Source organism: Larimichthys crocea, chromosome III (assembly GCF_000972845.2).
Source record: "Larimichthys crocea isolate SSNF chromosome III, L_crocea_2.0, whole genome shotgun sequence".
Classification (NCBI taxonomy): domain Eukaryota; kingdom Metazoa; phylum Chordata; class Actinopteri; family Sciaenidae; genus Larimichthys; species Larimichthys crocea.
Window position 1 is genome coordinate 25,244,304 of NC_040013.1, and position 25,087 is coordinate 25,269,390.

Below are 25,087 nucleotides of genomic sequence, written 5' to 3' on the forward strand. Positions count from 1 at the left end.
GTATACAGTATTCATCCAAATTTCATCCAGAAATCAAAATCTAAAATCCAATATCACCAAGCATGCGAGAGGATTTGAACGCAACATCTTCAATCAATCAATCAAACTTTATTTGTATAGCACTTTTCATACAAAATATGTAACACAAAATGCTTCACACAATAACAGATTAAAATGCATAAACAGAAAATGTGTATAAATAAATTGTTCAAGTAAAAGCCAAATTAAAAAAGATAAGTTTGCTCTTAAAAATCTTGACCCTTAATTGATGATGTTATATTTATTTATCTATATTTATATTTTATATGTTCATGGTAGTTGATAGTGGATTTAAAGGCTGTGGTTGTTTTTGTATATTTACGTATACAGCATTCATCCAAATTTCATCAAAATCTAAAATCACAAACTAGGTAGCATGCGAGAGGATGTGAATGCAACATCTTGACCGTGAACGCAACATCTTCAATCAATCAATCAAACTTAAAAAATGTAGAATAAATCCAAATTAAATAAGTTTGCCCTTAAAAATCTTTACCGTGAACGCAACACATTGATCGCGAACGCAACATGTTGACCACGAACGCAACATGTTGACCGCGAATGCAACACCTTGACCGTGAACGCAACATCTTCAATCAATCAATCAAACTTCAAAAATTAAAAAGAAATCCAAATTAAATAAGATAAATTTGCCCTTAAAAATCTTGACCGTGAACGCAACACATTGACCGTGAACGCAACATGTTGACCACGAACGCAACACCTTGACCGTGAACGCAACACGTTGACCGCGAACGCAACACCTTGACCGTGAACGCAACATCTTCAATCAATCAATCAAACTTCAAAAATTAAAAAAGAAATCCAAATTAAATAAGATAAGTTTGCCCTTAAAAATCTTGACCGTGAACGCAACACATTGATCGCGAACGCAACATCTTCAATCAATCAATCAATCAATCAAACTTAAAAAATTAAAAAAGAAATCTAAATTAAATAAGATAAGTTTGCCCTTAAAAATCTTGACCATGAACGCAACACCTTGACCGTGAATGCAACATCTTCAATCAATCAATCAATCAAACTTCAAAAATTAAAAAGAAATCCAAATTAAATCAGATAAGTTTGCCCTTAAAAATCTTGACCGCGAACGCAACATCTTCAATCAATCAATCAATCAATCAATCAATCAATCAATCAAACTTCAAAAATTAAAAAAGAAATCTAAATTAAATAAGATAAGTTTGCCCTTAAAAATCTTGACCATGAACGCAACACCTTGACCATGAACGCAACACATTGACCGTGAACGCAACATCTTGACCTTGAATGCAACATCTTCAATCAATCAATCAATCAATCAAACTTCAAAAATTAAAAAGAAATCCAAATTAAATAAGATAAGTTTGCCCTTAAAAATCTTGACCGCGAACGCAACACGTTGACCGCGAACGCAACACCGCGAACGTAACACATTGACCGCGAACGCAACACGTTGACCATGAACGCAACACGTTGACCGTGAACGCAACACGTTGACCGCGAACGCAACACGTTGACCGCGAACGCAACATCTTGACCGTGAACGCAACACCTTGACCGTGAACGCAACACGTTGACGGTTAATTGCGGTTAACTGACAGTTGGAGGGGAGCCAAATTCAAAATGTCCGACTGGGAAGAGGAGTACGATGAAAACGGTGTTGCCATCGACATTCCCGCTCCAAAACCATCAGCTCCGACTAATTACGATGAAGATCGCTCAAGAGAAAATGTATTTTTCGGCGTGAGAAGAGGAGCCAGGTTTGCAGCCCCGAGAGAGAGCAGAGAGGGATCCGAGTTCAAGCCCCGCAGAGGCGGCGGCGGCGGCGAAAGTTACCGGAGCACACGACGGACGAACTTTGGCGAGGAAAGGTCAAACTGTTCCCAGCCTGTGATAGTTACCGTGGAAAACGCTTCAGTTGGGAGGATAATAGGTGAGTTTGTGTCTAAAACGGTGATATTTATTTATCTATTTATTTATCTACGCACTTTCCAGCTCGTTAGCTCGTCGTGCTAAATCAACGGACGTTAGTTAGCTCGGTGTGATGCCTTCACGGACACGCTCCATAACCTGTTTACATGAGTTTGTTTGTTTTGGGTTAGACTCCAACATTAAAATAATGTTGTTTTTAACCGTGTTGAAGGTCGTGGAGGAGCCAAAGTTCGTGAACTCGAAGAGAGCACAGGTGCACGGATCAAGGCAAGTTGACTAAATACTTCAAAATACTAATTAACCAATACATGTTTAAGCTTTGATTATTTTTCTTGCTTGTTACATGAACAGAAAATCAGAAAAAATCAGCTTAATTTCAAGTATAAACTGGATCAGGTCCAATTCTAGACAATGTAAAGTGTAAAATAGAAAGAAATACAGATTAACATAAATCACCTTCACTTATATATATATATATATATATATAGATATAATATAAGATATATAATATATATATATATATATAGCAGTGTGTATGGTGTTTCACGTTTTTATATGGCCTATAATAACTTTTATATTTACTTTATTCAACTTTTATTTCACCTTATTCACCTATTTTTACTTTATGGGATATTAGCCTGTATGTGTTTATGACTGATAAGAAGTTCATGCATAATTATTATTGTTTATTAAATGCCAAGAGCTGTGTGTTATTGGACATGAACACTGATTCGTCCGGTTGGAGTGCAGTAATTTGTGAAAATATTCAATTAATATGACAAATCGGTGGACCCCCTGCAGTCACAGACCCCTCGTTGAAGACCCCTACACAAGAGCATAAAAACAGGTCATTAAATCATTAAAATAAGTGGAAATTTAAATAAATAAAAAGGGAGAGAGAGGCAGGGTTCAGGTTCGGGGCAGTCCTGCATGAATACATGTGTGTGTCTATGTTTGTATAGAAAACTAGTATAATCATGGCAGAGCTCCACCTGTTAACAAATATTTCTTTTTAAAGTCTCGAGACGTAGGTTCTTTGTTCCACATGGTAAATTTCCCTGACCTTCTCACACCACGTGGTGTATGTTGGGAGATCATTTAACCATTTAGGATATTTTTATCAGTTGGTATTAGTCCTAGTATTGCCACCTTGGGATGTTTTATTAAATTTTGCTGAAATGCTTTTTCAAGTGTCTAAAAAACCCGTTTCCCAAATTGTTTCCATTCAGGCCATGTCCAAAATAACAGGGTACATAATTCCTCCCGCCTTTCTTGCTGTATACCTGTGTTCTTTATGATGTTGGCTTTAAACCCTGTGTGTAACTCTGCTCTTCTCTTTGTAGGTAAACAGAGGGGACTATGAAGGTGAGGTGGTCATCTTTGGGCCCCCTGCTGCCCAGCAGAAGGCCAAGGAGATGATCGAAGACCTGGTGGCGGATGGAAACTCTCGATTTCCCGCTGGTACGAAGGAATTCCTCTAGAAAATGTTGAAAGGATTTCTGGCAGTTGTGTGTCTTAAGGCAAACTAGGCTTTCTATGTCTGTGACATTTGAATCTTTAACATGAACTCCTTCAATATCCATGTAAGGATCTATCTTTTGCTGTATGTGAGAAATGCTTATGTCTGTACTGCAGATTATAAATGTAAGAGAATCTCCTGCAACGTACTGATTCAGGTGTGCGAAAGGGCGGAGACTATGAAGGCGGAGACTATGGAAGAAGAAGTGATGAAGGTGTAAGGAATGACTCTGTCTGGTCTGCAGCACAGTTACAGGCTGCGAAGGTCATCCCGGCCCACGTACCCATAGACTGGAACGCCATCCGGGAGAACAAGGATAAGTATGAGGAGCTCAAGTGGAAGGGTGAGGACGACACATGCACTCCCCTATGTTTATTCTTGTGATATGACGCCAGAATCTGTGCCTTATTTATGGCTACAAACTGTATCTTTAATACTTCCATCAGACCTCCCACCCATGAAGAAGAAGTTTTACACTGAGGCAGAGAGTGTATCCATGCTGACAGCAGAGGAAGTCATTGAATGGAGGTAAATCTGACAGCGTTACCTTTTCATCACATCGGCTCGTTTCCTGTGTGTTTCAAACACAAGGATGATTTATTTTTATGTTCAAAACAACTTTCTTATTTGTGTCCAGAACTCCAAAACTCCAGCAATCTTATGATATATTTTAACAATACTATTTAAGCTATTTCTGTCTTTTATTGTCGGGCTGTGTAACCAACAGATGAAGCAAAAAGTCAGGAGATAAAACTGACAGGCGATGGCAGGACTGACAGAATGAATTAAGTTCGCAGAGATGAATTCTCTGTCGCCCCCATTTCACAATAACCTCAGTGTTCACATGAAATTTAAGGTAATCATCCAAAAAGGAGCCAAATATTTGTATCATGAATATCTTTGGCTGCATCTCTGTTGCGTTTAAAATCATTAAAAAGCTCCTCGGTTTTCGAGACGGTGAGGATTCCTCCACTTTTCCCTGAGGTGTTTGTTGCCTGCTTTGCTTTTTATTGCAGTGTCCGACAGATAGGTGGCACTATTTATTCACCTCTGTGTTATCTGAGTGAGTCTGCCTGTAATACTCACAGAGTATGCTGTATGCAGACACCAACACACCTGTCCTGTCCATGATACCCAATCTTCAGGGCCTCACAGTCTGGGTGAGAGAGTCTGTGTTGCTGGGGAGTACAGGATAAATAGTTAGAAACAAGGGCTTGACATTCGGTCCAGATCAAGTTGTGCAAGACAAAAAGGGGCACAGATATATCGAGCCCTGATGTGTAAGTCCTCAGGATGCAATTAAGGTTCATAGATTCAACCTGCTGCAGGGTGACTGCAACACAAACATAACTACAGAAAAACAAACTGCATAATTGTCATTGTCGCGTGTTTTTGAACTAATTTACCCTTTCAACGAGTTCCACGACGTCCTTTTTGTGTTTTTCCACAGGAAGGAAAATAACAGCATCTTTGTGGACGACCTGAAGGAGGAGGGAGAGAAACGTCCTATTCCCAACCCCTGTCGCACCTTTCTGGAGGCCTTTGAGCGTTATCCAGAGATCATGGAGAACATTGAACGAGTCGGCTTCGTCAAACCAACCCCCATCCAGGTATGAGCCTGGCACCCCGGGCAGATTTATTTTGTCAATTAGCACTGACCATACTTAAAATCATTACAGTATCCAGTGTGTGGTTAAATGTTGCAAGGACAGGTTCACCTGCAGTTACCCGTCCTGTTCGCTGTCTGTTACGATGGGTAGTCCCCGTGGTTTCCGTGAAGATCCATATTTGGAGATAACCACACCAATGGCAACATTTACAGGAAATATTGAACCTTTTCTTATTAATATATGGTTGTAGTCTCCCCAAAAAGCAGAACTGAAAGAAAACCGTCACGTTAAGGTAATCCTCGGAAAGCCCAACTCAGATGACTCAGCGTGTTGAGCTAAACACACTTTATTCATACTTTTATACTCTTTAACTGAGAGCCCCTTGAACATCACTGTCACTACTGCCAAAGTAAAACATAGAAATGTGATTACTTTGTTTTCCTTTTAAAGTAATACAGGCTAAAATGCTTTCTAACTGAAGACCTACTATAATCACTCATTTGTGGCAAAAACCCAGACGTAAAATAGTTTGTGATAAATCGTAATGTTGGGTGTGAGCACGTCTTTATAGAGCTAGTGACACATGGAAACAAAAGTGATTTAGTCTTTTAACAATTACAGTTCTCTAGATTTTTATTTCTATTGTCTCTTACTAACTTCAGTCTACAGAGATAATTAGTTAGGCTGCATAAATGTTGCTTTGCTTTTCCCAGAGTTGATGTTCTTTGACTGAACAGGATATGCTCTTTATAACATAAAGACTTGTTTCAGGATTTCTCACCATGTTTTCTAAGTTTAAATTGAGATCTGTCATTGACTGGAACAAAAGACGAATCGAATGCAGACAGAGAAGATGCTTGGAAGGTAGCAGAAACAAAGGGTGTGTGATAACAGCCGTGTTTCTATCCAAGTGTATCGGACATTTCCACTACTGAATATTAGAAGATGGCTCACGGACAGGAGGCAGGCATTAGCAGCGAGTGGTGCCGATTCTCCATTCGGAAAAAACCCAAGAAGAAGATGATGTAATTAAAAGTCGATCGATTGGTTCACTGATCCTTGCAGCTCTGCTCATCACATTAAGGAAGACGAGCTGCAGCTGACCTCCTACAGCTGAACCTATGCCACAGAAGCCAGCAACGTTTGAAACATTCAGACATTTATCTATATAATATCCAAATGCAAGTTACATTAGATTGTGTAGATCAGTATTTCAAGTGTATTTTGGGCTCGTTTTTAGGTGTTTCCCTTAAATTTTCTAGGTGCTCTTAGGCTGCAAATGTTCCCCCCCCTACAGCAAAACTTAAACAGACAGAGTGCTGCACGGGGAAATGAAACTGCAGAATCTCCTTCACGCTTTCATTTCACGGTAAAAGGCATGGCCAGATGGAATGTGATATTACTGGTATGTGCTTCCTCTGTGATAGGCGATGACAGAAGCTTTAATCTCGCTTTAAGATTTGAAGTTGTTGTTGTGACTCGCCCTCTGCTTTAGTCATCCAAACATCTGCTGGTGTGTAATGCTGCTGTAAAACTGGTATCTGTGTCAACTGTGTCAAAATAAAAAGTGTGTGGATGAATTCTTTGCTACATTCTTGTCGGATCTCGAAGAAAACTTTTGTCCATCAAGAAATGGCTCCAACATGTAACCACCCACTAAAATAATAAATAGTCCTTTAAAGAAATACTGATGTATTCGATGTGTAGTTCTGATTTTTCACTTTCACAAGTTAATTAGTTAATAGTTACAGTTATCCTAACTTCTCAGACTGCAATGATTTTCATTTTGAAGTCAAGAGTGAGCTCTGTAGAGATTTCAAATGTCATCAAGCATCATTAGGCCTTTCCTTAAGTTAGGCTGAACAAATCCTGACTCCGACTCTGTAAAATGATGCACATGAGACTAATATTATTAGTTTTCATCTCAGTTTTGGAAAGAAAGAGACCCCAAAATGTTGTTTTAAATGTTTGTTTAAAAAGGATTTTTATTATTTGATGTGGTTAATTAGTAACAGTCGTCAAGCTTGAAACTTAACGTCTGCACAGACTTCACTAGTTTTAAAGTCTGACATCACTGACTTAAATTTGTGTTCCCATATTTTTCAATGCCATCTATAGATTCTAATTGTAATATAACTTAAATGCATTATATTTGCAGAGCAGTAACTTGGTTAGTCTTTAGCAAATTGTGGTTTGGTCTATGTGATAAAGTTGAACAGATTTTTGCTTGTATGATGCATGTACAATGTTTTTGTTCCTTCATCAGTCTCAGGCATGGCCAGTGTTGCTGAGCGGGGAGGACCTGATAGCCATCGCTCAGACAGGAACAGGCAAAACTCTGGCCTACCTGCTGCCAGGGTTCATCCACATGGATGGACAGCCTGTGTGAGTACGGGACCTGCTCAGCTTAATGTTCCTTTTCAATTTATTCAGCTTCGATAACTGAGCCCATCTGTCCTCCTGCCTTTTTGTCCTGTCCTCCTTGACAGACCTCGAGCTGAGCAGGGTGGTCCAGGCATGTTGGTGCTGACTCCCACCAGAGAGCTGGCCCTGCAGATTGAAATGGAGTGCAAAAAGTACCGCTACAAAAACTACAAAAGGTCCAGCAGTCTTACGTCATGACGAGTCATTAAGGATGAGCTTAGAATCAATAATTAATTGTGACGGAGAGATGACACTATGACTGTTCTTCTGTATCTCAGTCTTTGTATCTATGGCGGAGGCGATAGGAGAGGCCAGATCAACTTTGTGAAGGGCGGAGTGGACATAGTGATCGCTACACCAGGCCGACTAAATGATCTACAGATGAATGACCTCATCAGCCTCAGCTCCATCACCTATTTGGTCAGATGTTTGTTGGCATGTTTGGTTTTGTGTGAAAAGGAGTGTGTTGTGTTTAATAACTTCTCTGATCACTGGGTAAAAGGTGCTGGACGAAGCTGACCGTATGCTAGACATGGGCTTTGAGCCACAGATAAAGAAGATTCTCTTGGACATCCGCCCAGACCGACAGAATGTCATGACCAGGTACGAGTCAGGTCACATGAAACAAATGTGTGTCATCACATTGTTAATGAGCAGGACACTAAGAGTGGTACGATTCATGTCTGAATTAATTTGGGAGATATGTTTCTTGAGAAAGTTTAATGATGTTTTTTAGAATTTTCAGGAAAAGATCATATATGAATTGACTAATCCGTTGTATCTTTCCTTTAAGCCAGCTCAGGGTAAGTTGCAGACACGTTTTTTTTAATAAGCAAATCTCCGGTTGACTTTCCCAAAATGACAAAATAAAATTAAAACGAGGAACCTAACTTGCAAGGTCTAAATATTTCTGTGGTCAGAAAACTGCTCCGCTACCCAACCACTCCAAAAATGAAGTAGCCACCTGTCCATGGGAGGCATCTTCACCAAATTGAAATAAATTAAGCAGTTGTAACAACCTTTTACTGTAATTAACTCCAAACAAGTTTACTTATTTTTCAGATTATTTCAATCATTCAATATGGCTCCAGCATAATAACAGGACTTCTTTAAAGCCCAGAATTCTTGCACCGTATGTAGATTGTCTTCGATATGTTGTAGGATGTACAGAAGAGAATGAAAATAAATGTCCTTTTTCACATGTTAACTTGCATGTTTCAGTGCCACTTGGCCCACTGGTGTCAGACGACTGGCCAGCTCCTACTTAAAGAATCCCATGATGGTCTACGTGGGCAGTCTGGACTTGGCTGTAAGTGGAAATGAATTGTCAGCCGTTCATCGTGTATTGACTGTGTACTTAATTATGAAAGAAGCAGTTCTTGTTTATTTCTTTATATGTAGTTATTCTTGGTAAAGAAAGTGAATTTCAGATCTGCTCCCATGGTCTCATGCTGCCTGTCTTTGTCTGGATGTTAGGCGGTTAACACAGTGAATCAAACAGTGCTGGTTGTCAGTGAAGAGGAGAAGAAGTCCTACTTGTTTAACTTCATCCGAAACATGCAGCCCGAGGATAAAGTCCTTATCTTTGTTGGGAGGAAGCTTATGTGAGTCACTAACATAAGGCTTATAAACATGTTCCAGCTAGAGCCCACACTTTGACAGCGCTTACCACCCATACCAATGTTTGTGTGTGTTATCAGGGCTGATGACCTGTCCAGTGACATGTGTCTGCATGGTCTGGCTGTGCAAAGTCTCCATGGTGACCATGAGCAGTCTGACCGTGAACAAGCCCTCGAGGACTTTAAAAGGAGTATGTAGCCAGAAGCAAAATTTATTTCAAACCATAAACCTTCCCTCCCTCACACAGGCGACACTGAGCTCTTGAACGAGCAGCCTGAAGAATCCGATTGACCAGAGAGTAACATCTTTTTGCAGGTCGGGTTCGTATCCTGGTCGCCACAGACTTGGCATCTCGAGGGTTAGATGTCCATGACATAACTCATGTCTTCAATTATGACTTCCCACGTAACATAGAAGAGTATGTCCATCGTGTGGGCCGCACCGGCCGAGCAGGGTAAGAGTGTTCTGCGTTCTCCAGAGCTCACACATTATTTCCACTGTCTGGCTTTTCTTGGGTCAGTTTGTCATGTTGTGATCCGTTTATGTTCCAGACGTTCAGGTGCTGCTGTTACCCTGGTAACCAGAGATAACTGGAGGATGGCCCCCGAGCTCATTTCCATTCTGGAGAGAGCAGGACAGGTTAGGTTTAAGTATAAATAGGAACATCAGGCAGGCTTGTTGGATAGAAATTGTTCCTGACTTCTATGTGCAAAGCTGAGACAAATACCATAATCAAGTAGGAAGCATTTGCTATGTTCTTATTGTAATTTATCCATTTTTATACTAGATTTAAGAAAACTTCTAGCAAATCATAGTTAAGTGTACGTAACCTCTGTGAATCCTGTTGCAGGAGGTCCCTCAGGATCTGGTGCTTATGGCAGAGAGATATGAGAAGCACAAGCAGGATAAGGCGATGTGCGATCCAAGAGGAGGACCGGGACGAGGAGGAGGCAGACGAGAAGGAGGGGGAGGAGGAGGAGGATGGGGGAGGAGAGATGGTGGAGGCAGGGATCGAGGCCAAAACTGGGGATTCTTCTAACGCATGATTGTCAATGCGAGTCCACGTATAAGACAAGGTTACCTACACACGTCTACAAAAGGTCTCACAGATGAAGTGTGAATGGACAGATAGAAACTTTAATGTCAACACTGTCTGACATAAAACAGTCTGTAAGCATAAATAGACAGTAATGATAATGTGATTGGTAATTTTCTTACCCTTTTTCTTTCTCAACAGGTTGGAGCAGGATCTATAACCTCCTGTGTTGTAATTACTTTTGAATGTAAATTTCATATTTTTCTTTGATTTTTTTTGTTTGTTTGTTTGTTTTTTTACTGTTTTGTATTTATTTACTTTGATTGAAACGTCTTGTATTTGTTGTCTGCTGGATTATCGTTCATAGGAGAAGATGCACCTCGTTATGTTGGAGTCCTGTTTTAAAAAAAAAAATATTTAGTGCACCATTCTGACAGTTTTCTTTCTGTCTGTAACTCACCAACCACAGCAGTGCTTCGTATCACAATATTTTGTTATGTAATTTCTTGATTAAACAAAATCTGCATAATAAATTCTTCTTTTAAGGAGACTTGACAACCAGTGATGAGCACTTTATTGGCTTGTTTACATTTACCATATGGTACAGTAATGATTAAATCTACTTTGCATTATTTCTATACATTCACAAACATGGAAAAAATGTCTGGAAGATTCCCAAAGTAAGTTTATTTTATTATTATTATCATGAATGCAAACATGGTCAGTTCTCCAATAACCAAATATTTTTTTCTGCAGGTCTGAACACTGTCCCATTTAAAAACGTTTCATTATACAGTCTATACACTTCATCCAAACATTTTCGGACAATTGCTGGACATAATTTACTACATGTCACTTATTCTTAACATCACTGCTTACTTACATACATTACCTTTTTTTTTTGCTGCATAAAGTAGTTCACAGAAGATTGAGATGTAAGTTTCATGTTAAAAGTTAAAATGGCGCTTTAAACCCGTAATGTCAGATTCCACCAGCACAGTCTGTTTTTATTCTTTACTGAAGTTAATGTTAGTTTAAGTTGGATATTTATGTTGCTTTTTATATTTCCAACTGCAGTTTGGGGTGCTGATAAAGCGGACAGCTGCTTCATGAACTCCTGCCGTGTGTATGGATGCCTGCAGCCTCAGGTAAGAAGCCTTTTGGAGGTACTGTGCATATGCTACCAAGCTGGGTCAGTGGTTTTACTTTGAGCTGAAGGGGAAAGGGCAGAATAACGATGCAGTTCCTGTCTATAATCTAGCTCAACTTAGTCTGAGGTGTAAATGTCATATTTGGGGAAGTGATGAAATACTGCACCCAAATGAAGAAATCAGTTCAGTTATCATTGAGTTAATATTTAAAGTTAGAGTAAACTTCACTTTTTGTGTTTGCATGACCATTTTGAGGTCAGGCCTGGGCGCAGGCTTACAGCCCTGACACAGCTGTTTGTATTGGTTAGAGTCACAGAGGCTAGAGCTGGTCAATCAGAGCTCTGTGCACCTCTGTGGGTGTGATGCTAACTTATTGTACTTACTCAGACTCTGTAAATGTTAACACACATCTTTGACTTGATTGTAGAATTCATAATGATGACACAAAGTACAGTGCAATAAATATAAAATCCACGATAAAGCAAAACAAATGTATTAAAAATAAGCTTAGATACTCAAGAATGAAATTGATCATGATATTTTTGATTATGCTGTCTTCCTTGAAACATTACTCTGTGTCAGGCTCCCACTTTTCACTTCAAGGATATTTCAAATAATAGCCAAACATGTGATGTTTGTTTAAAGAAAAAAATAAGGAAGACTGGATCCAAAGTATCAAAGTTTAAATTAAATGTATTATTCTTGTACAAGAAGGAGTGTTTAACAGTGCAACACACAAAACGGGTTACAGAGAAAAGGCTCCCTGAGGAGCTCTAACTGTTGGTTCTTATACATTTAAAAATGGGCTGTCTTGGACACCTCCCACCTGATACAGATAATATCATAACATTCCTTTTTGTTTTTTTTCTGCTCAGTAATGAGCATAATGTGTCAAAATGACACTTCTCAGGCCTGTTTCTCACGTCCTTGTCTCTCCTGTCCTTGAACTACTGATCTAGAATTATCTCTCCCTGCCATCCTCAGCAAAACACAGTCCAAATAAGGGAAGTGCACAAGATATGCAAAAAACAGGAAACACACAAATAATGAGTTTAAATCCTAATTTTTTATAACAATTTGGTCAATTTAATATAAGATTGTACCAGAATTTTACAGATCAGTATTAAGGGATATGCAATACCTCTTTGATACGACAGCAGAAGGGAAAGAAATCTTAGGAACATAAAATAGGATAATTTAAAAAAAAAAAAAAAAAAGGCCATTTGATACCGAAAAAGTATCAAAGTATCCCTATTTGAAAATAGGAAAGCCCTTGTCACGTTCCTCCTCCATACAATGAGCCAGACTATTGCAACTCTTCTGGCTTGGACCAGAGAGCAGGTTCTGAGTTGGGATGAAGAAGTTGTGGAGTTTACCACTTCTCAGATGGGCCACGAAGTCCTCCAGGAGCAGCTGAAAGCAGCGACTTAGACCAGAGTCACTCCAGTCGCTGTCTTTAGTTCTGGAGCAGCAGGCGTGTAGGAGCGTGGTCTTGACGTGGTAGGAGCAGAACTTGTCAAATGAAGAGTCCCTTTCCTTCAGCAGTCCGAGGAGGTGTTTTAGGAGCTTCAAACAGTCCTTCCTGCATGTAAAGATAAAGGAAAAGACTGTTGTGATATTCTTCCCTACCATACAGTCTTATACTTCAGGAATAGGTTTAAAATCTAACCTGCAGCAGCGTGCTCCATCTTTTTCACAGCATGTCTTCTCTGATCCGTGATTCTTCAGTATGGCCTTCTCAATATGAGAGAATGAAACCCGCCAAATATCTGTGTCATAGAAGAGAAGTCAAAGCCAATCGAGAGAAGTCAAAGCCAATCGAGAGAAGTCAAAGCCAATCGAGAGAAGTTAGACTTACCCTTAGCAAGCACTCCATCTAATTCCAGCATACCGCTGCCTTCATATTTTGGAACAAGATAATAAGACATGCGCTTGTAATTCTGTTTTACTTTGGTTCCCAGCCAGGACTCAATTTTAAGGCCTTCTTTGGTGAAAGGTGGCCAGCTTGATTTCACCATGAGACAGAGAACAACGTCCAGTGAAATGGTGATTGATTTCACTGTGGTGATCAGGGTCACTGCAGGGCAGCCTTTTTTCTTTTTCGTCACTTCCCATTCTGAAAGAAAAACATGAAACATGAAATATGAAATGTTCTCTGTTCGGACATATTACAGCATCAGACATTTTAAGATCTCTTTCTTTGGGTCTCTTTCTTCTCTCCCCTATGGAAGCCTATTTACACCAGTGTAAAAAAAAAAAAAAGAAAACTTAGCCTTGATTTTAAAAAAAAAAAAAAAAAAAAAAAAAAAGTCACATACTTAGTCATAATCATAAGATAAAGTTTAAATTATAAGAAAGTCGAAATTATGAGGCTAACTTTTCATCCACAATACAAGCTTCAGGATTAGTTTTTTATTTCAACGTGTTGCTGCTACAGCCACAGTATTTGACAAACTCTATCCATATCCCAAAAGTTGGCACTCACCTTCAAATCCCTTCACACTTTTCTTCACTTCATCCCTGAACTCCTTGAGCATTTTGCTCGCGGATAAGGTGCTGTCCTCTTGAAACTTTTGCAGTGGGCTCCTGCCACGTTTTAATGCCACACTGTAAAAGGCTCCATCCTCTCCGAACGGTTTAATGTCGACACGGTCAACAGGAATGGGCAGCATGACGTCAAATTCATCGGGATTAGAAATCTGTATACACAAAAACATCAATGTGTAACACACCACAAATATAACATGATATATGTTTGAGGGAATATTTGAGTGAAGTGACTTACTTTTAGATTTTCGTAGTAACTTCCAGTACGTAGTGGTTCTTCTACTTCTTTAAAGCAGACAGTGTTCTGTTTCAGATGCATGATGATATCTTTTATTATTTTATTGATGACTTCCGATGCATCTGATCTTTCATTACTCCTTATCTTCAGTTGTTTCAGAGTTGTGGAGAGGATAGAGTCCACTGCAGTGTTCTCTTTACACCTGACATGTGGTACACAAACCTTTGGGGTCTCTTTCGGGGCACCTTGCTGCTTCCTTGGTGCCTTGTCTTTGATCTTCTCTGGCGATTTGGCTTTGCCACCACCTGTTTTTGCTTTGGTGGTCTTTGTGGCCTTTGTGGTCTCTGGCTGCATCTTTGTCATCTCTTCTGCAGACTGCTCTGTGGTCCCAGCACAGGTTTTGGCTTTTGCACCTTTTACAGGCCGCTCTATAGGTATTCTTTGTAGCTTGCCGTTCTCTGCGCAGTGTTTAGTGTTAACTTGTGGTACACAAACCTCTGTGGTGTCATTCGGTGCATCTTGCTGCTTCTCTGGTGCCTTGTCTGGTGATTTTGCTGGTGATGCCTGTTTACCATGTGTTTCTGCTTCAGTGGCCATAAAACAATCCTTTGTCGTCTGTGTTTTAGTTTTTGCACCTGGTACAGAAGCTTCTGTAGGTGTCCTTTGCAGCTTGCCGACCTCTTTGCAGTGGTTCCTGTCTTCTTTTTGTGGGCTCTGAACACATGGCTTCCCTTTGGTGCGGTTTCTATTTTTCTGCTCCTTTGGTTTCTGTTCCCTCGTGGTGCCATTCTGCCTCACTTCTGTAACGTCTTTTCCTGGACTTCTGCCTTGATTTGTCTTAATGTCAGGACTCTTTGCCTTGCGTGGTCTTCCTCTACCAGTCATGACTGTTTTAATGAGTAAAATAAACTGCGCTGTGCTGAGGTACACTCCAAATGTTTCCGGTAAATGCATGAGAACACGCCCCTTTGCTACGTGGCAAACTGCCATTTAGTTGTGTCAGACTTTGGGATAAACTGATATTTCTATATTTTGTCTCCCATGACAAATTAACGAGCTTATTAGCAAAGGAGTGATTGATAAATTTTATTTGGTATTTGGATAAATTTTATTAGATTTATTTGGTAAATGTGTTTATATGATCTTCTTACAGTGTTTGAAAAGCATAGAATATTACAATTGTATTCCTAGACAGACAGCTTCCTCTTGTGGACATAGAGGTGTATTGTAAAAACCCTTGAATAAGGAAGACTGGATTCAAAGTATTAAAGTTTAAGTTGAATTTGTAATACTTGTACAAGAAGGAGCGTTAAACCGTGCAACACACAAAAAGGGGTTACAGAGAAAAGGCTCCTTGAGGAGCTCTAACAGTTGGTTCTTATACATTTTTTAAAATGGGCTGTCTCGGACACCTCCCTCACTGATGAGTCTGCTCAGCAATGAACATTATGTGTCAAAATGACACTTCCCAGGCCTGTTTCTCACGTCCTTGTCTCTCCTGTCCTTGAACTACTGATCTACAATTATCTCTCCCTGCCATCCTCAGCAAAACACAGTCCAAATAAGGGAAGTGCACGAGACATGCAAAAAACAGGAAACACACACATTATGAGTTAAAACATCTGAACCCCAGTATAAATCCTAATTTCTATAACAGTATCCCTATTTGAAAATAGGAAAGCCCTTGTCACGTTCCTCTTCCATACAATGAGCCAGACTATTGCAACTTCTCTGGCTTGGACCAGAGAGCAGGTTCTGAGTTGGGATGAAGAAGTTGTAGAGTTTACCACTTCTCAGATGGGCCACAAAGTCCTCCAGGAGCAGCTGAAAGCAGCGACTTAGACCCGAGTCACTCCAGTCGCTGTCTTTAGTTCTGGAGCAGCAGGCGCGTAGGAGCGTGGTCTTGACGTGGTAGGAGCAGAACTTGTCAAATGAAGAGTCCCTTTCCTTCAGCAGTCCGAGGAGGTGTTTTAGGAGCTTCAAACAGTCCTTCCTGCATGTAAAGATAAAGGAAAAGACTGTTGTGATATTCTTCCCTACCCATACAGTCTTATACTTCAGGAATAGGTTTAAAATCTAACCTGCAGCAGCGTGCTCCATCTTTTTCACAGCATGTCTTCTCTGATCCGTGATTCATCAGTATGGCCTTCTCAATATGAGAGAATGAAACCCGCCAAATATCTGTGTGTCATAGAAGAGAAGTCACTCAATGTGCAGGGGAACTTGTTTATGTATCATGAACACGCAAGAAGTTGTAAGTTGTAAGTAATTGTAGTATGTACTCTTATTTCTCAGTAGGTGAGCACTTCTGTTGCTCCAATGAAAGACAAAATGACATTAAAATAAATAAAACAATTGGCTCAAGATATGCTATAGTATTGGGTAACCTGTTGATCTTTCATAATCCAATGCTTAAAGTACTGTTTTATTTTGTGCATATATGTAAACAGCCAGTGCTTCATTTCTATAAATCACAATCTGATTTTGGTTTACCAGTCGAGAGAAGTTAGACTTACCCTTAGCAAGGACCCCATCTAATTCCAGCGTACCCCTGCCTTCATATTTTGGAACAAGATAATAAGACATACGCTTGTAATTCTTTTTTACTTTGGTTCCCAGCCAGGACTCAATTTTAAGGCCTTCTTTGGTGAAAGGTGGCCAGTTTGATTTCACCATGAGACAGAGAACAACATCCAGTGAAATGGTGATTGATTTCACTGTGGTGATCAGGGTCACTGCAGGGCAGCCTTTTTTCTTTTTCATCACTTCCCATTCTGAAAGAACAAACATGAAACATGAAATATGAAATGTTCTCTGTTCGCACATATTACATATTACAATCTCTGTCTTTGGGTCTCTTTCCTCTCTCCCCTATGGAAGCCCATTTCCACCAGTGTAAAGAAAAGTAAAAAGAAAACTTAGCCTTGATTTAAAAAAAATTAAATAAAATAAAATAAAAAAAGTTGAAAATTATGAGAGTCGAAATTATGAGATACTACTTAACCACAACAGTCAGAGTAGCAGCTCTTTTGCGTGAATTCTCCTAATCAGAACTGGATTGTGAATACATTGAGGACTACTTTAAACGTGGCTTCACAACAGATGAAATACTTGCTGATTCACATGGGATTGTATTAAGCAAACGCACCCTTGAAATGATTTTTAGGAAGAAGCAGCTTTGGCGTAGAAAGAATAAAACTGATGTGGCAACCTTCATTAAACAGCAACCAAAAATGTTGGTTACACAGAATTGTGACTAACTGTGAAGGCATGTACCACCACTGTGGTCCACACTGTGTCTGGCACACTAATGGCTACGACAAGCTTAGTCGCAATCTTAGTTTTTTATTTCAACGTGTTGCTGCTACAGCCACAGTATTTGACTAACTCTGTCCATATCCCAAAAGTTGGCACTCACCTTCAAATCTCTTCACACTTTTCTTCACTTCATCCCTGAACTCCTGGAGCATTTTGCTCGCGGATAAGGTGCTGTCCTCTTGAAACTTTTGCAGTGGGCTCCTGCCACGTTTTAATGCCACACTGTAAAAGGCTCCATCCTCTCCAAACAGTTTAATGTCGACACGGCCAACAGGAATGGGCAGCATGACGTCAAATTCATCGGGATTAGAAATCTGTATACACAAAAACATCAATGTGTAATACACCACAAATATAACATGATATATGTTTGAGGGAATATTTGAGTGAAGTGACTTACTTTTAGATTTTCGTAGTAACTTCCAGTACGTAGCGGTTCTTCTACTTCTTTAAAGCAGACAGTGTTCTGTTTCAGATGCATGATGATATCTTTTATTATTTTATTGATGACTTCCGATGCATCTGATCTTTCATTACTCCTTATCTTCAGTTGTTTCAGAGTTTTGGAGAGGATAGAGTCCACTGCAGTGTTCTCTTTACACCTGACATGTGGTACACGAACCTTTGGGGTCTCTTTCGGGGCACCTTGCTGCTTCTTTAGTGCCTTGTCTTTGATTTTCTCCGGTGATTTGGCTTTGCCACCACCTGTTTTTGCTTTGGGGGACTTTATAAAAGCCTTTGTGGTTTCCTTTTGGGTCTCTGGCTGAATCTTTGTTATCTGTTCTGCAGACTGTTCTGTTGTCCCCGCACAGGTTTTGGCTTTTGCGCCTTGTACAGGTACCTCTATACGGATTCTTTGTAGCTTGCCATTCTCCACGCAGTGTTTAGTGTCAACTTGTGGTACACAAACCTCTGTGGTGTCATTCGGTGCATCTTGCTGCTTCTTTGGTGCCTTGTCTTTGATCTTCTCTGGCGATTTGGCTTTGCCACCACCTTTTTTTCCTTTGGGGGTCTTTATAAGAGCCTTTGTGGTGTCCTTTGGGGTCTCTGGCTGCATCTTTATTGCTTCTGCAGACTGTTCTGTCATTTTGGCCCTGCGAGCACAGGTTTTGGCTTTTGCGCCTTGTACAGGAGCCTCTATAGGTATTCTTTGTAGCTTGCCATTCTCCATGCAGTGTTTAGTGTTAATTTGTGTTACACAAACCTCTGTGGTGTCATTCGGTGCATCTTGCTGCTTCTTTGGTGCCTTGTCTTTAATCTTCCCTGGCAATTTGGCTTTGTCACCACCTTTTTTTCCTTTGGGGGTCTTCTTAAGAGCCTTTGTGGTGTCCTTTGGCGTCTCTGGCTGCATCTTTCTCTCTTCTGTAGACTGTTCTGTTGTCCCCACACAGGTTTTGGCTTTTGCACCTTGTACAGGAGCCTCTATAGGTATTCTTTGTAGCTTGCCATTCTCCACGCAGTGTTTAGTGTTAATTTGTGGTACACAAACCTCTGTGGTGTCATTCGGTGCATCTTGCTGCTTCTTTGGTGCCTTGTCTTTGATCTTCCCTGGCGATTTGGCTTTGCCACCACCTTTTTTTCCTTTGGGGGTCTTCTTAAGAGCCTTTGTGGTGTCCTTTGGGGTCTCTGGCTGAATCTCTGTCATCTCTTCTGCAGACTGTTCTGTGGTCCCAGCACAGGTTTTGGCTTTTGCGCCTTGTAAAGGCGCCTCTATACGGATTCTTTGTAGCTTGCTGTTCTCTGCGCAGTGTTTAGTGTTAATTTGTGGTACACAAACCTCTGTGGTATCACTCGGTGCATCTTGCTGCTTCTCTGGTGCCTTGTCTGGTGATTTTGCTGGTGATGCCTGTTTACCATGTGTTTCTGCTTCAGTGGCCATCAAACAATCCTTTGTCGTCTGTGTTTTGGTTTTTGCACCTGGTACAGAAGCTTCTGTAGGTGTCCTTTGCAGCTTGCCGACCTCTTTGCAGTGGTTCCTGTCTTCTTTTTGTGGGCTCTGAACACATGGCTTCCCTTTGGTGCGGTTTCTATTTTTCTGCTTCTTTGGTTTCTGTTCCCTCGTGGTGCCATTCTGCCTCACTTCTGTAACGTCTTTTCCTGGACTTCTGCCTTGATTTGTCTTAATGTCAGGACTCTTTGCCTTGCGTGGTCTCCCTCTACCAGGCATGATGGTTCAATGAGTAAAATTAAACTGCACTGTGCTGAGTTACACTCTAAATGTTTCCGGTAAATGCATGAGAACACGCCCCTTTGCTATGTGGCAAACTGCCATTTAGTTGTGTCAGAGTTTGGGATAAACCGATATTTCCATATTTTGTCTCCCATGACAAATAATGAGCTTATTAGCAAAGGAGTGATTGATAAATTTTATTTGGTATTTGGATAAATTTTATTAGATTTATTTGGTAAATGTGTTTATATGATCTTCTTACAATGTTTGAAAAGCATAGAATATTACAATTGTATTCCTAGACCAACAGCTTCCTCTTGTGGACATAGAGGTGTATTGTAAGGATGGTCTGATTTTTGTTAGAGCTGTCTTATTGGATTGGAAAGTTAGAGGCATCTGTTTCCTCATTGCTTTTTTGTGGTGCACTCTGGGGACAAAAGAACATAGCCCAACGTTTTGGTTGAAACATGTTTTAATGTTGCAAAGAGGCTCATGCCATCTTAGAGTAAGGTGCAATAGCTTATGCCAATTTAAGTTTCTCCAGTGTAAGTGCAAAGTTAGCAAAACGGCCAATCAAAGTGCTTCAAGAATCAAGAAGTGGCCCAGTCAGAGTCCCTCTGCAAGGACACGTTTGGACCATTTGATTTAAGTGCTTTTTAAAGCTTAAACACAACAAATCATTAAGTTTAACTAATCTACTACTTAGAAGAACAAAGTTTTAACTTGTTGCCACAGGCTCCTACAGAGCAACATGTAGTTACAAACAAACACTAAAAGCAAGACAACATGTACTTTGTAAAGTGACCAGTACTTGTACTCCAGAGAGCTAGAGAGGTGATAACATGTTGGCGCCTCTATTGCTATGAACCAAGTCGACAGTGCACATTTAAAGCTACCTGTTTGATATTACATTGTACGTAATGGGAATCTAACCACTGAAGGAGGAGCGCCGGCTCAAGGAATTAAGATGTAAATGTTGTTCTTTCCTTCGAATGCTTTTGCGATGCATTGTGATGATTAACCAGTCTTTGATTATCAAGTGGAAGTAGCCAATTGTAGGATGGAGTTGGATGGTTGATGTCCTGCCCTGGGAGACCTTGGGGTCGGCAGAGTAGCACAACATTCATTTGTTCCTCTGCGCCTTCTGGGCGGACTTGGTAACTTTACCAGTGGTGGAGACCTTCTTCTCCACGGCCTTAATCACACCGACGGCCACGGTTTGGCGCATGTCGCGCACCGCAAAACGACCTGCAAGGTGAAGCGGGGTAAAGATGTATCTTTTAGATAATGCTTTCATCTGGTATGACTTAGTCACAAAACTCTTAGACTTACCAAGCGGTGGGTACTCAGAGAAACTCTCGACACACATTGGCTTGCCAGGAATCATATCCACAATGGCTGCATCTCCAGACTTGAGGGATTTGGGGTTGTCCTCCAATTTCTTGCCAGAGCGGCGATCAATCTTTTCCTTGAGCTCTGCAAACTTGCAGGCGATGTGAGCTGTGTGACAGTCCAGCACAGGAGCATAACCAGCACTGATCTGACCAGGGTGGTTAAGGATGATCACCTACAAACCAAACAGACAACATGGATGGCCTATTAATAGAAAGATTATTTCCTTTCTTACTGTAAAGACTCAAATGCTGGCTTGTTAGGTGATTATTGCTATGATTATTTTGACACCTTCCCTGTGTCTAAACCAAACAAAGCAACTCGTTGTTGTCACAAAGTTTAATTTCTACAAAATAGATCCCATGTAATGTCTACCTGAGCAGTGAAGTTGGCGGCTTCCTGCGGTGGGTCGTTCTTGCTATCTCCAGCCACATTGCCACGGCGGATGTCCTTGACTGACACATTCTTCACGTTGAAGCCCACGTTGTCTCCGGGGAGGGCCTCAGTCAGCGCCTCATGGTGCATCTCCACAGACTTCACCTCAGTAGTCACATTGACGGGGGCAAAGGTCACCACCGTGCCAGACTTGAGTATGCCAGTCTCCACACGGCCGACAGGCACTGTTCCAATACCTGAGAAGCGGTTCAGCATGGAGAACATTAAATAAAGGATGTTGAACACTGATTAAATAATCTGGTCTACAGGTGTTTCATATGCTATATTTTAAGCGTTGAAAGAGTTTGATGGTTTCTTAGTACTGTACATGCCTCCTATTTTGTAGACATCCTGCAGGGGCAGACGTAGAGGTTTGTCTGTTGGACGGGTCGGGGGCTGAATGGCATCCAGAGCCTCCAGCAGTGTGGTCCCTGATGCATTGCCTTCTTTCCTATTGATCTTCCACCCCTTAAACCATGTCATCTACAGAGAAGAACATAATGTGTCGTATTAATGTCGTAAAGTTATTGTAGGTTAAGAGGTTTTAAGTTTCTGATCATAATAGAAGAGAACAACTGATTTAAGTATGTTTTAGGTAACTACTTTTGCTGTACTAGGTGTGGTATGACCTGCAACTTATGGTGGCTTATGTCAGCAAATGTAAGCTAGATATATTTCTGTGGATCTGGCAGTGACAGTCAACAGCATCTGTTCATCTTGCACCAGCCATGCAAATTAGTATTCAAATTCAAGGCTGTCTACGTCACACTAGTTGTATTATCATTTGCATTACTATGCTATCTGTTCCACTCACGTTGGGACTGGGCTCAAGCATGTTGTCTCCATTCCAGCCCGAAATGGGCACAAAGGCGACAGTGTCCGGATTGTAGCCGATCTTCTTGATGTAGGTGCTCACTTCTTTCACAATTTCCTCATAGCGTTTCTGGCTGTAGTTTGGTTCGGTGGAGTCCATCTTGTTGATGCCCACGATGAGCTGCTTCACTCCCAGAGTGTAAGCCAGGAGGGCGTGCTCACGGGTCTGTCCGTTCTTGGAAATACCTGCCTCGAACTCTCCCACGCCAGCTGCCACAATCAGCACAGCACAGTCTGCCTGAAGATGCACAAATCAAACATTGGTAATGTCGACGTACAGCAGCTTTTGATCATTGTGTTGATTAATATAAATAAAGTTTATGGTGTAATTGGATTGGTTACTGAAGGTCACTGTAGATGAGTGACTGGTCAATCTTCCTCAAAGGCACAAAGCCTTGTTACAGGACCCCACAACTATGCCATACAATATGTAATGTACACATGGCTGAGCATCCTCATGTTACACACCTGGGAGGTCCCAGTGATCATGTTCTTAATGAAGTCCCTATGACCCGGGGCGTCGATGATGGTCACATAGTACTTGCTGGTTTCAAACTTCCACAGTGAGATGTCGATGGTAATGCCACGTTCCCTTTCTGCCTTCAGCTTGTCCAGCACCCAGGCATACTTAAAAGATCCCTTCCCCATCTGAAAAATAAGTAATAGGTTGTAAATTATCTTATGGTGACATCGATTGATCGAAGAAGGCGTCCTCCTCTTTGCTTGCTTTACCTCAGCAGCTTCCTTCTCGAACTTCTCGATGGTTCTCTTGTCAATGCCCCCACACTTGTAGATGAGGTGGCCCGTGGTGGTGGACTTGCCAGAGTCCACGTGGCCGATCACGACAATGTTGATGTGGAGTTTCTCCTTTCCCATGGTTACTGGAGCTGGCTGAAGTCACGCAAGAGTCTTGTCTGCTTAAAAAAAACAAAAACGTATTAAATTACAGGTTAGAGTGGTATACAGGTGGTACGCGGGGCGGGAAACCTTTGATGCACTTGTTATTGTAATTGATATTGAAAGGTTTGGTGTGAGCTGACGGATACTTTGGTCACTTTGGGACTGTTCCAATCTTGCAAAACCCGTCTAAAAAATTCTTTAGTATCAAAGTGGCGCAGGAAGAATTTGAGATGCTGCACAAGGAACACAAACACGTTTTCTTCTGTTCATCAGCCCTCAAACAAGCTGTCTGTCTAAGAGAGGTTGATGATTACAGCGATGGATGTTTTCTTAATCAGTGTACTTCAGAAGATTAGGAATCGGATCAATGACCACTGAACTGTGCCAAGCACAAAACCCTCTGCTCCCTCCTCCCTACCTCCATCCATCCATCCACACACCCCCTGCTCTCCTCTTTCACATCCAGCCTTGCCCTCCTGTTCTCGCTGCGCACTGACACATCAAAACAACCAGTGCTCTGATGTTTCACAGCACTCGTCCCGTTTAATACAGCTTCATTCCAAGCCACAATCCACCATTTTGTACAGGTACAGGCTGTCATAGTGTAGTAGCCATTTGTCAGACACTGCGCTGCACTGCACACAGGTTAATGCAGAGGACAGAGACTACACACTGTTGTTAACTCAACAGGAGTTTTATGCTTCCAACAATAAGAATGCATGCACTGCAGAGTCCTTCAGATAAATCCAAGTGGATGAGGATTTATTAGATCTGAGTCTGCACCAGGTAGAAAAGCCCCAGCAGGTTTAATCCAACTGTAACATGAATCCCCACTTGATCTTGGCCAGACTTGTTCCGGTGAACTCGGTGCCAGGACAACAATTTCCAAGCGCGCATTTATCTCGTCCCCTCGTCTTTTAAACGTCACGTCAGCTGCCGCAGTGCACAAAGGTGATGAACCAGAGGACGATGAGTTCAAAACCAGCGCAGCCGCTGCGATAAATGAAGGATTTAACGGTAATGTCAAGCCTCCGCCATGTTATCATCTCACTAACCCGGGATGCGCATTAACCACCAGGCAGCCTGTCCTCGTTTCTGCATCACAACAATATTCCCAAAAACGCAGCCTGGACACCGAGCTCATGTTTCTGACATCATATCCAAAAATGAAAGCATGATTTCATGCACTGTGTGCTCGTACCTGAGAAGTGGCCGGTGTCCGGTTTGGGTGCAGGAGGGACCGGAGAGGAGAGACGCTGATCCGGTTATAGCGCACAGGACAGGAGGAGGTGGAGGAGGAGGAGGTGGAGGTGGTTGGAGGGGAGGGGGGGTGTTGCGTAATTGCGCGCACTCGCTTCTGTAACAGCATCACCAAGAGGGACCAGCAGAAGTTAACGAGTTTACTATAGGACAAGACAAGGGAGAGGCATCCGTTATCGGACACGGCGCTGTTTTCCTATGCTGTACTCGGACAAAGTCCCTCGACTTTATCAGAGGCTGCAAGCTGCGGAATTCTGTCCAACAGTTAAGTGGATCACTGGAGAGATACTGATGTTTGAAATAGTTTGAAATGGTTTGAGGGTCACGTGGGGACCAAAGAAAGTGAGCGAGCGAGCGGCGTCGCTGTCACGCGCAGCAGGTGGAGGCGCTCACCTTTCCAGACGGATTCAAATGAACCCCGGTGTGCTTAACGTGTTTCCCCGTGCGTCTGTCCGCTAATTATCACGAGAATGCGCCGCTGCTGAGAGACAGCATGAAGGCAAACAGAGACAGAGAGACACAGCAGCTGTGAAGTTATATAATGATGTCCTCCTCTTAATCCTGTGAGACTACTGTGAGGTGTGCAGACACATGAAGGGTTTCTAAAAACACTCTGTGGT

The 25,087-nt window shown here is 41.5% G+C and overlaps 4 protein-coding genes across 8 annotated transcripts; 1 reads left to right on the plus strand and 3 right to left on the minus strand.

Moving 5' to 3' along the window:
- Positions 1-1,547: 1,547 nt before the first annotated feature.
- ddx43 (DEAD (Asp-Glu-Ala-Asp) box polypeptide 43) lies at positions 1,548-10,744 on the plus strand. 3 transcript variants are annotated; one of them, XR_002042161.2, is made up of 17 exons: positions 1,548-1,975; positions 2,186-2,241; positions 3,318-3,435; positions 3,651-3,836; positions 3,940-4,021; positions 4,944-5,103; positions 7,370-7,488; positions 7,593-7,703; positions 7,806-7,947; positions 8,030-8,130; positions 8,749-8,836; positions 9,004-9,131; positions 9,228-9,337; positions 9,463-9,601; positions 9,699-9,786; positions 9,998-10,247; positions 10,385-10,744. XR_002042161.2 is itself a non-coding variant. In XM_019262752.2 (17 exons), the coding sequence occupies exons 1-16, from the start codon at positions 1,666-1,668 to the stop codon at positions 10,184-10,186; spliced, it is 2,127 nt and encodes a 708-aa protein (XP_019118297.2). In that variant the 5' UTR covers positions 1,548-1,665; the 3' UTR covers positions 10,187-10,223; positions 10,385-10,744. The 3 variants fall into 3 exon arrangements, 2 of the variants coding, with proteins under 2 accessions (XP_019118297.2, XP_027128908.1); XM_019262752.2 differs by having other exon boundaries at positions 9,998-10,223; XM_027273107.1 differs by having other exon boundaries at positions 9,998-10,211.
- A 1,660-nt stretch (positions 10,745-12,404) lies between these two features.
- Positions 12,405-15,160, minus strand: cgasa (cyclic GMP-AMP synthase a). Its single transcript, XM_019262744.2, has 5 exons — positions 14,120-15,160; positions 13,820-14,033; positions 13,193-13,450; positions 13,004-13,103; positions 12,405-12,916 (listed from the first exon to the last, which is right to left on the minus strand). Exons 1-5 carry the CDS (start codon positions 15,107-15,109, stop codon positions 12,586-12,588), a joined length of 1,893 nt encoding a protein of 630 aa, XP_019118289.2. The 5' UTR covers positions 15,110-15,160; the 3' UTR covers positions 12,405-12,585.
- Positions 15,161-15,643: 483 nt separating this feature from the next.
- On the minus strand, positions 15,644-19,918 carry LOC104930999 (cyclic GMP-AMP synthase). Its single transcript, XM_019262746.2, has 5 exons — positions 17,838-19,918; positions 17,538-17,751; positions 16,636-16,893; positions 16,201-16,300; positions 15,644-16,112 (listed from the first exon to the last, which is right to left on the minus strand). The coding sequence occupies exons 1-5, from the start codon at positions 19,602-19,604 to the stop codon at positions 15,782-15,784; spliced, it is 2,670 nt and encodes an 889-aa protein (XP_019118291.2). The 5' UTR covers positions 19,605-19,918; the 3' UTR covers positions 15,644-15,781.
- Positions 19,919-20,061: 143 nt separating this feature from the next.
- On the minus strand, positions 20,062-24,971 carry LOC104930997 (elongation factor 1-alpha 1). 3 transcript variants are annotated; one of them, XM_019262777.2, is made up of 8 exons: positions 24,409-24,971; positions 23,040-23,221; positions 22,776-22,955; positions 22,249-22,545; positions 21,767-21,917; positions 21,375-21,631; positions 20,940-21,174; positions 20,062-20,855 (listed from the first exon to the last, which is right to left on the minus strand). In XM_019262777.2, the coding sequence occupies exons 2-8, from the start codon at positions 23,181-23,183 to the stop codon at positions 20,731-20,733; spliced, it is 1,389 nt and encodes a 462-aa protein (XP_019118322.1). In that variant the 5' UTR covers positions 23,184-23,221; positions 24,409-24,971; the 3' UTR covers positions 20,062-20,730. The 3 variants fall into 3 exon arrangements, with proteins under 3 accessions (XP_019118322.1, XP_010744212.1, XP_019118323.1); XM_010745910.3 differs by having other exon boundaries at positions 23,040-23,224; XM_019262778.2 differs by lacking the exon at positions 24,409-24,971 and adding an exon at positions 24,263-24,380.
- Between the last annotated feature and the right edge of the window lie 116 nt (positions 24,972-25,087).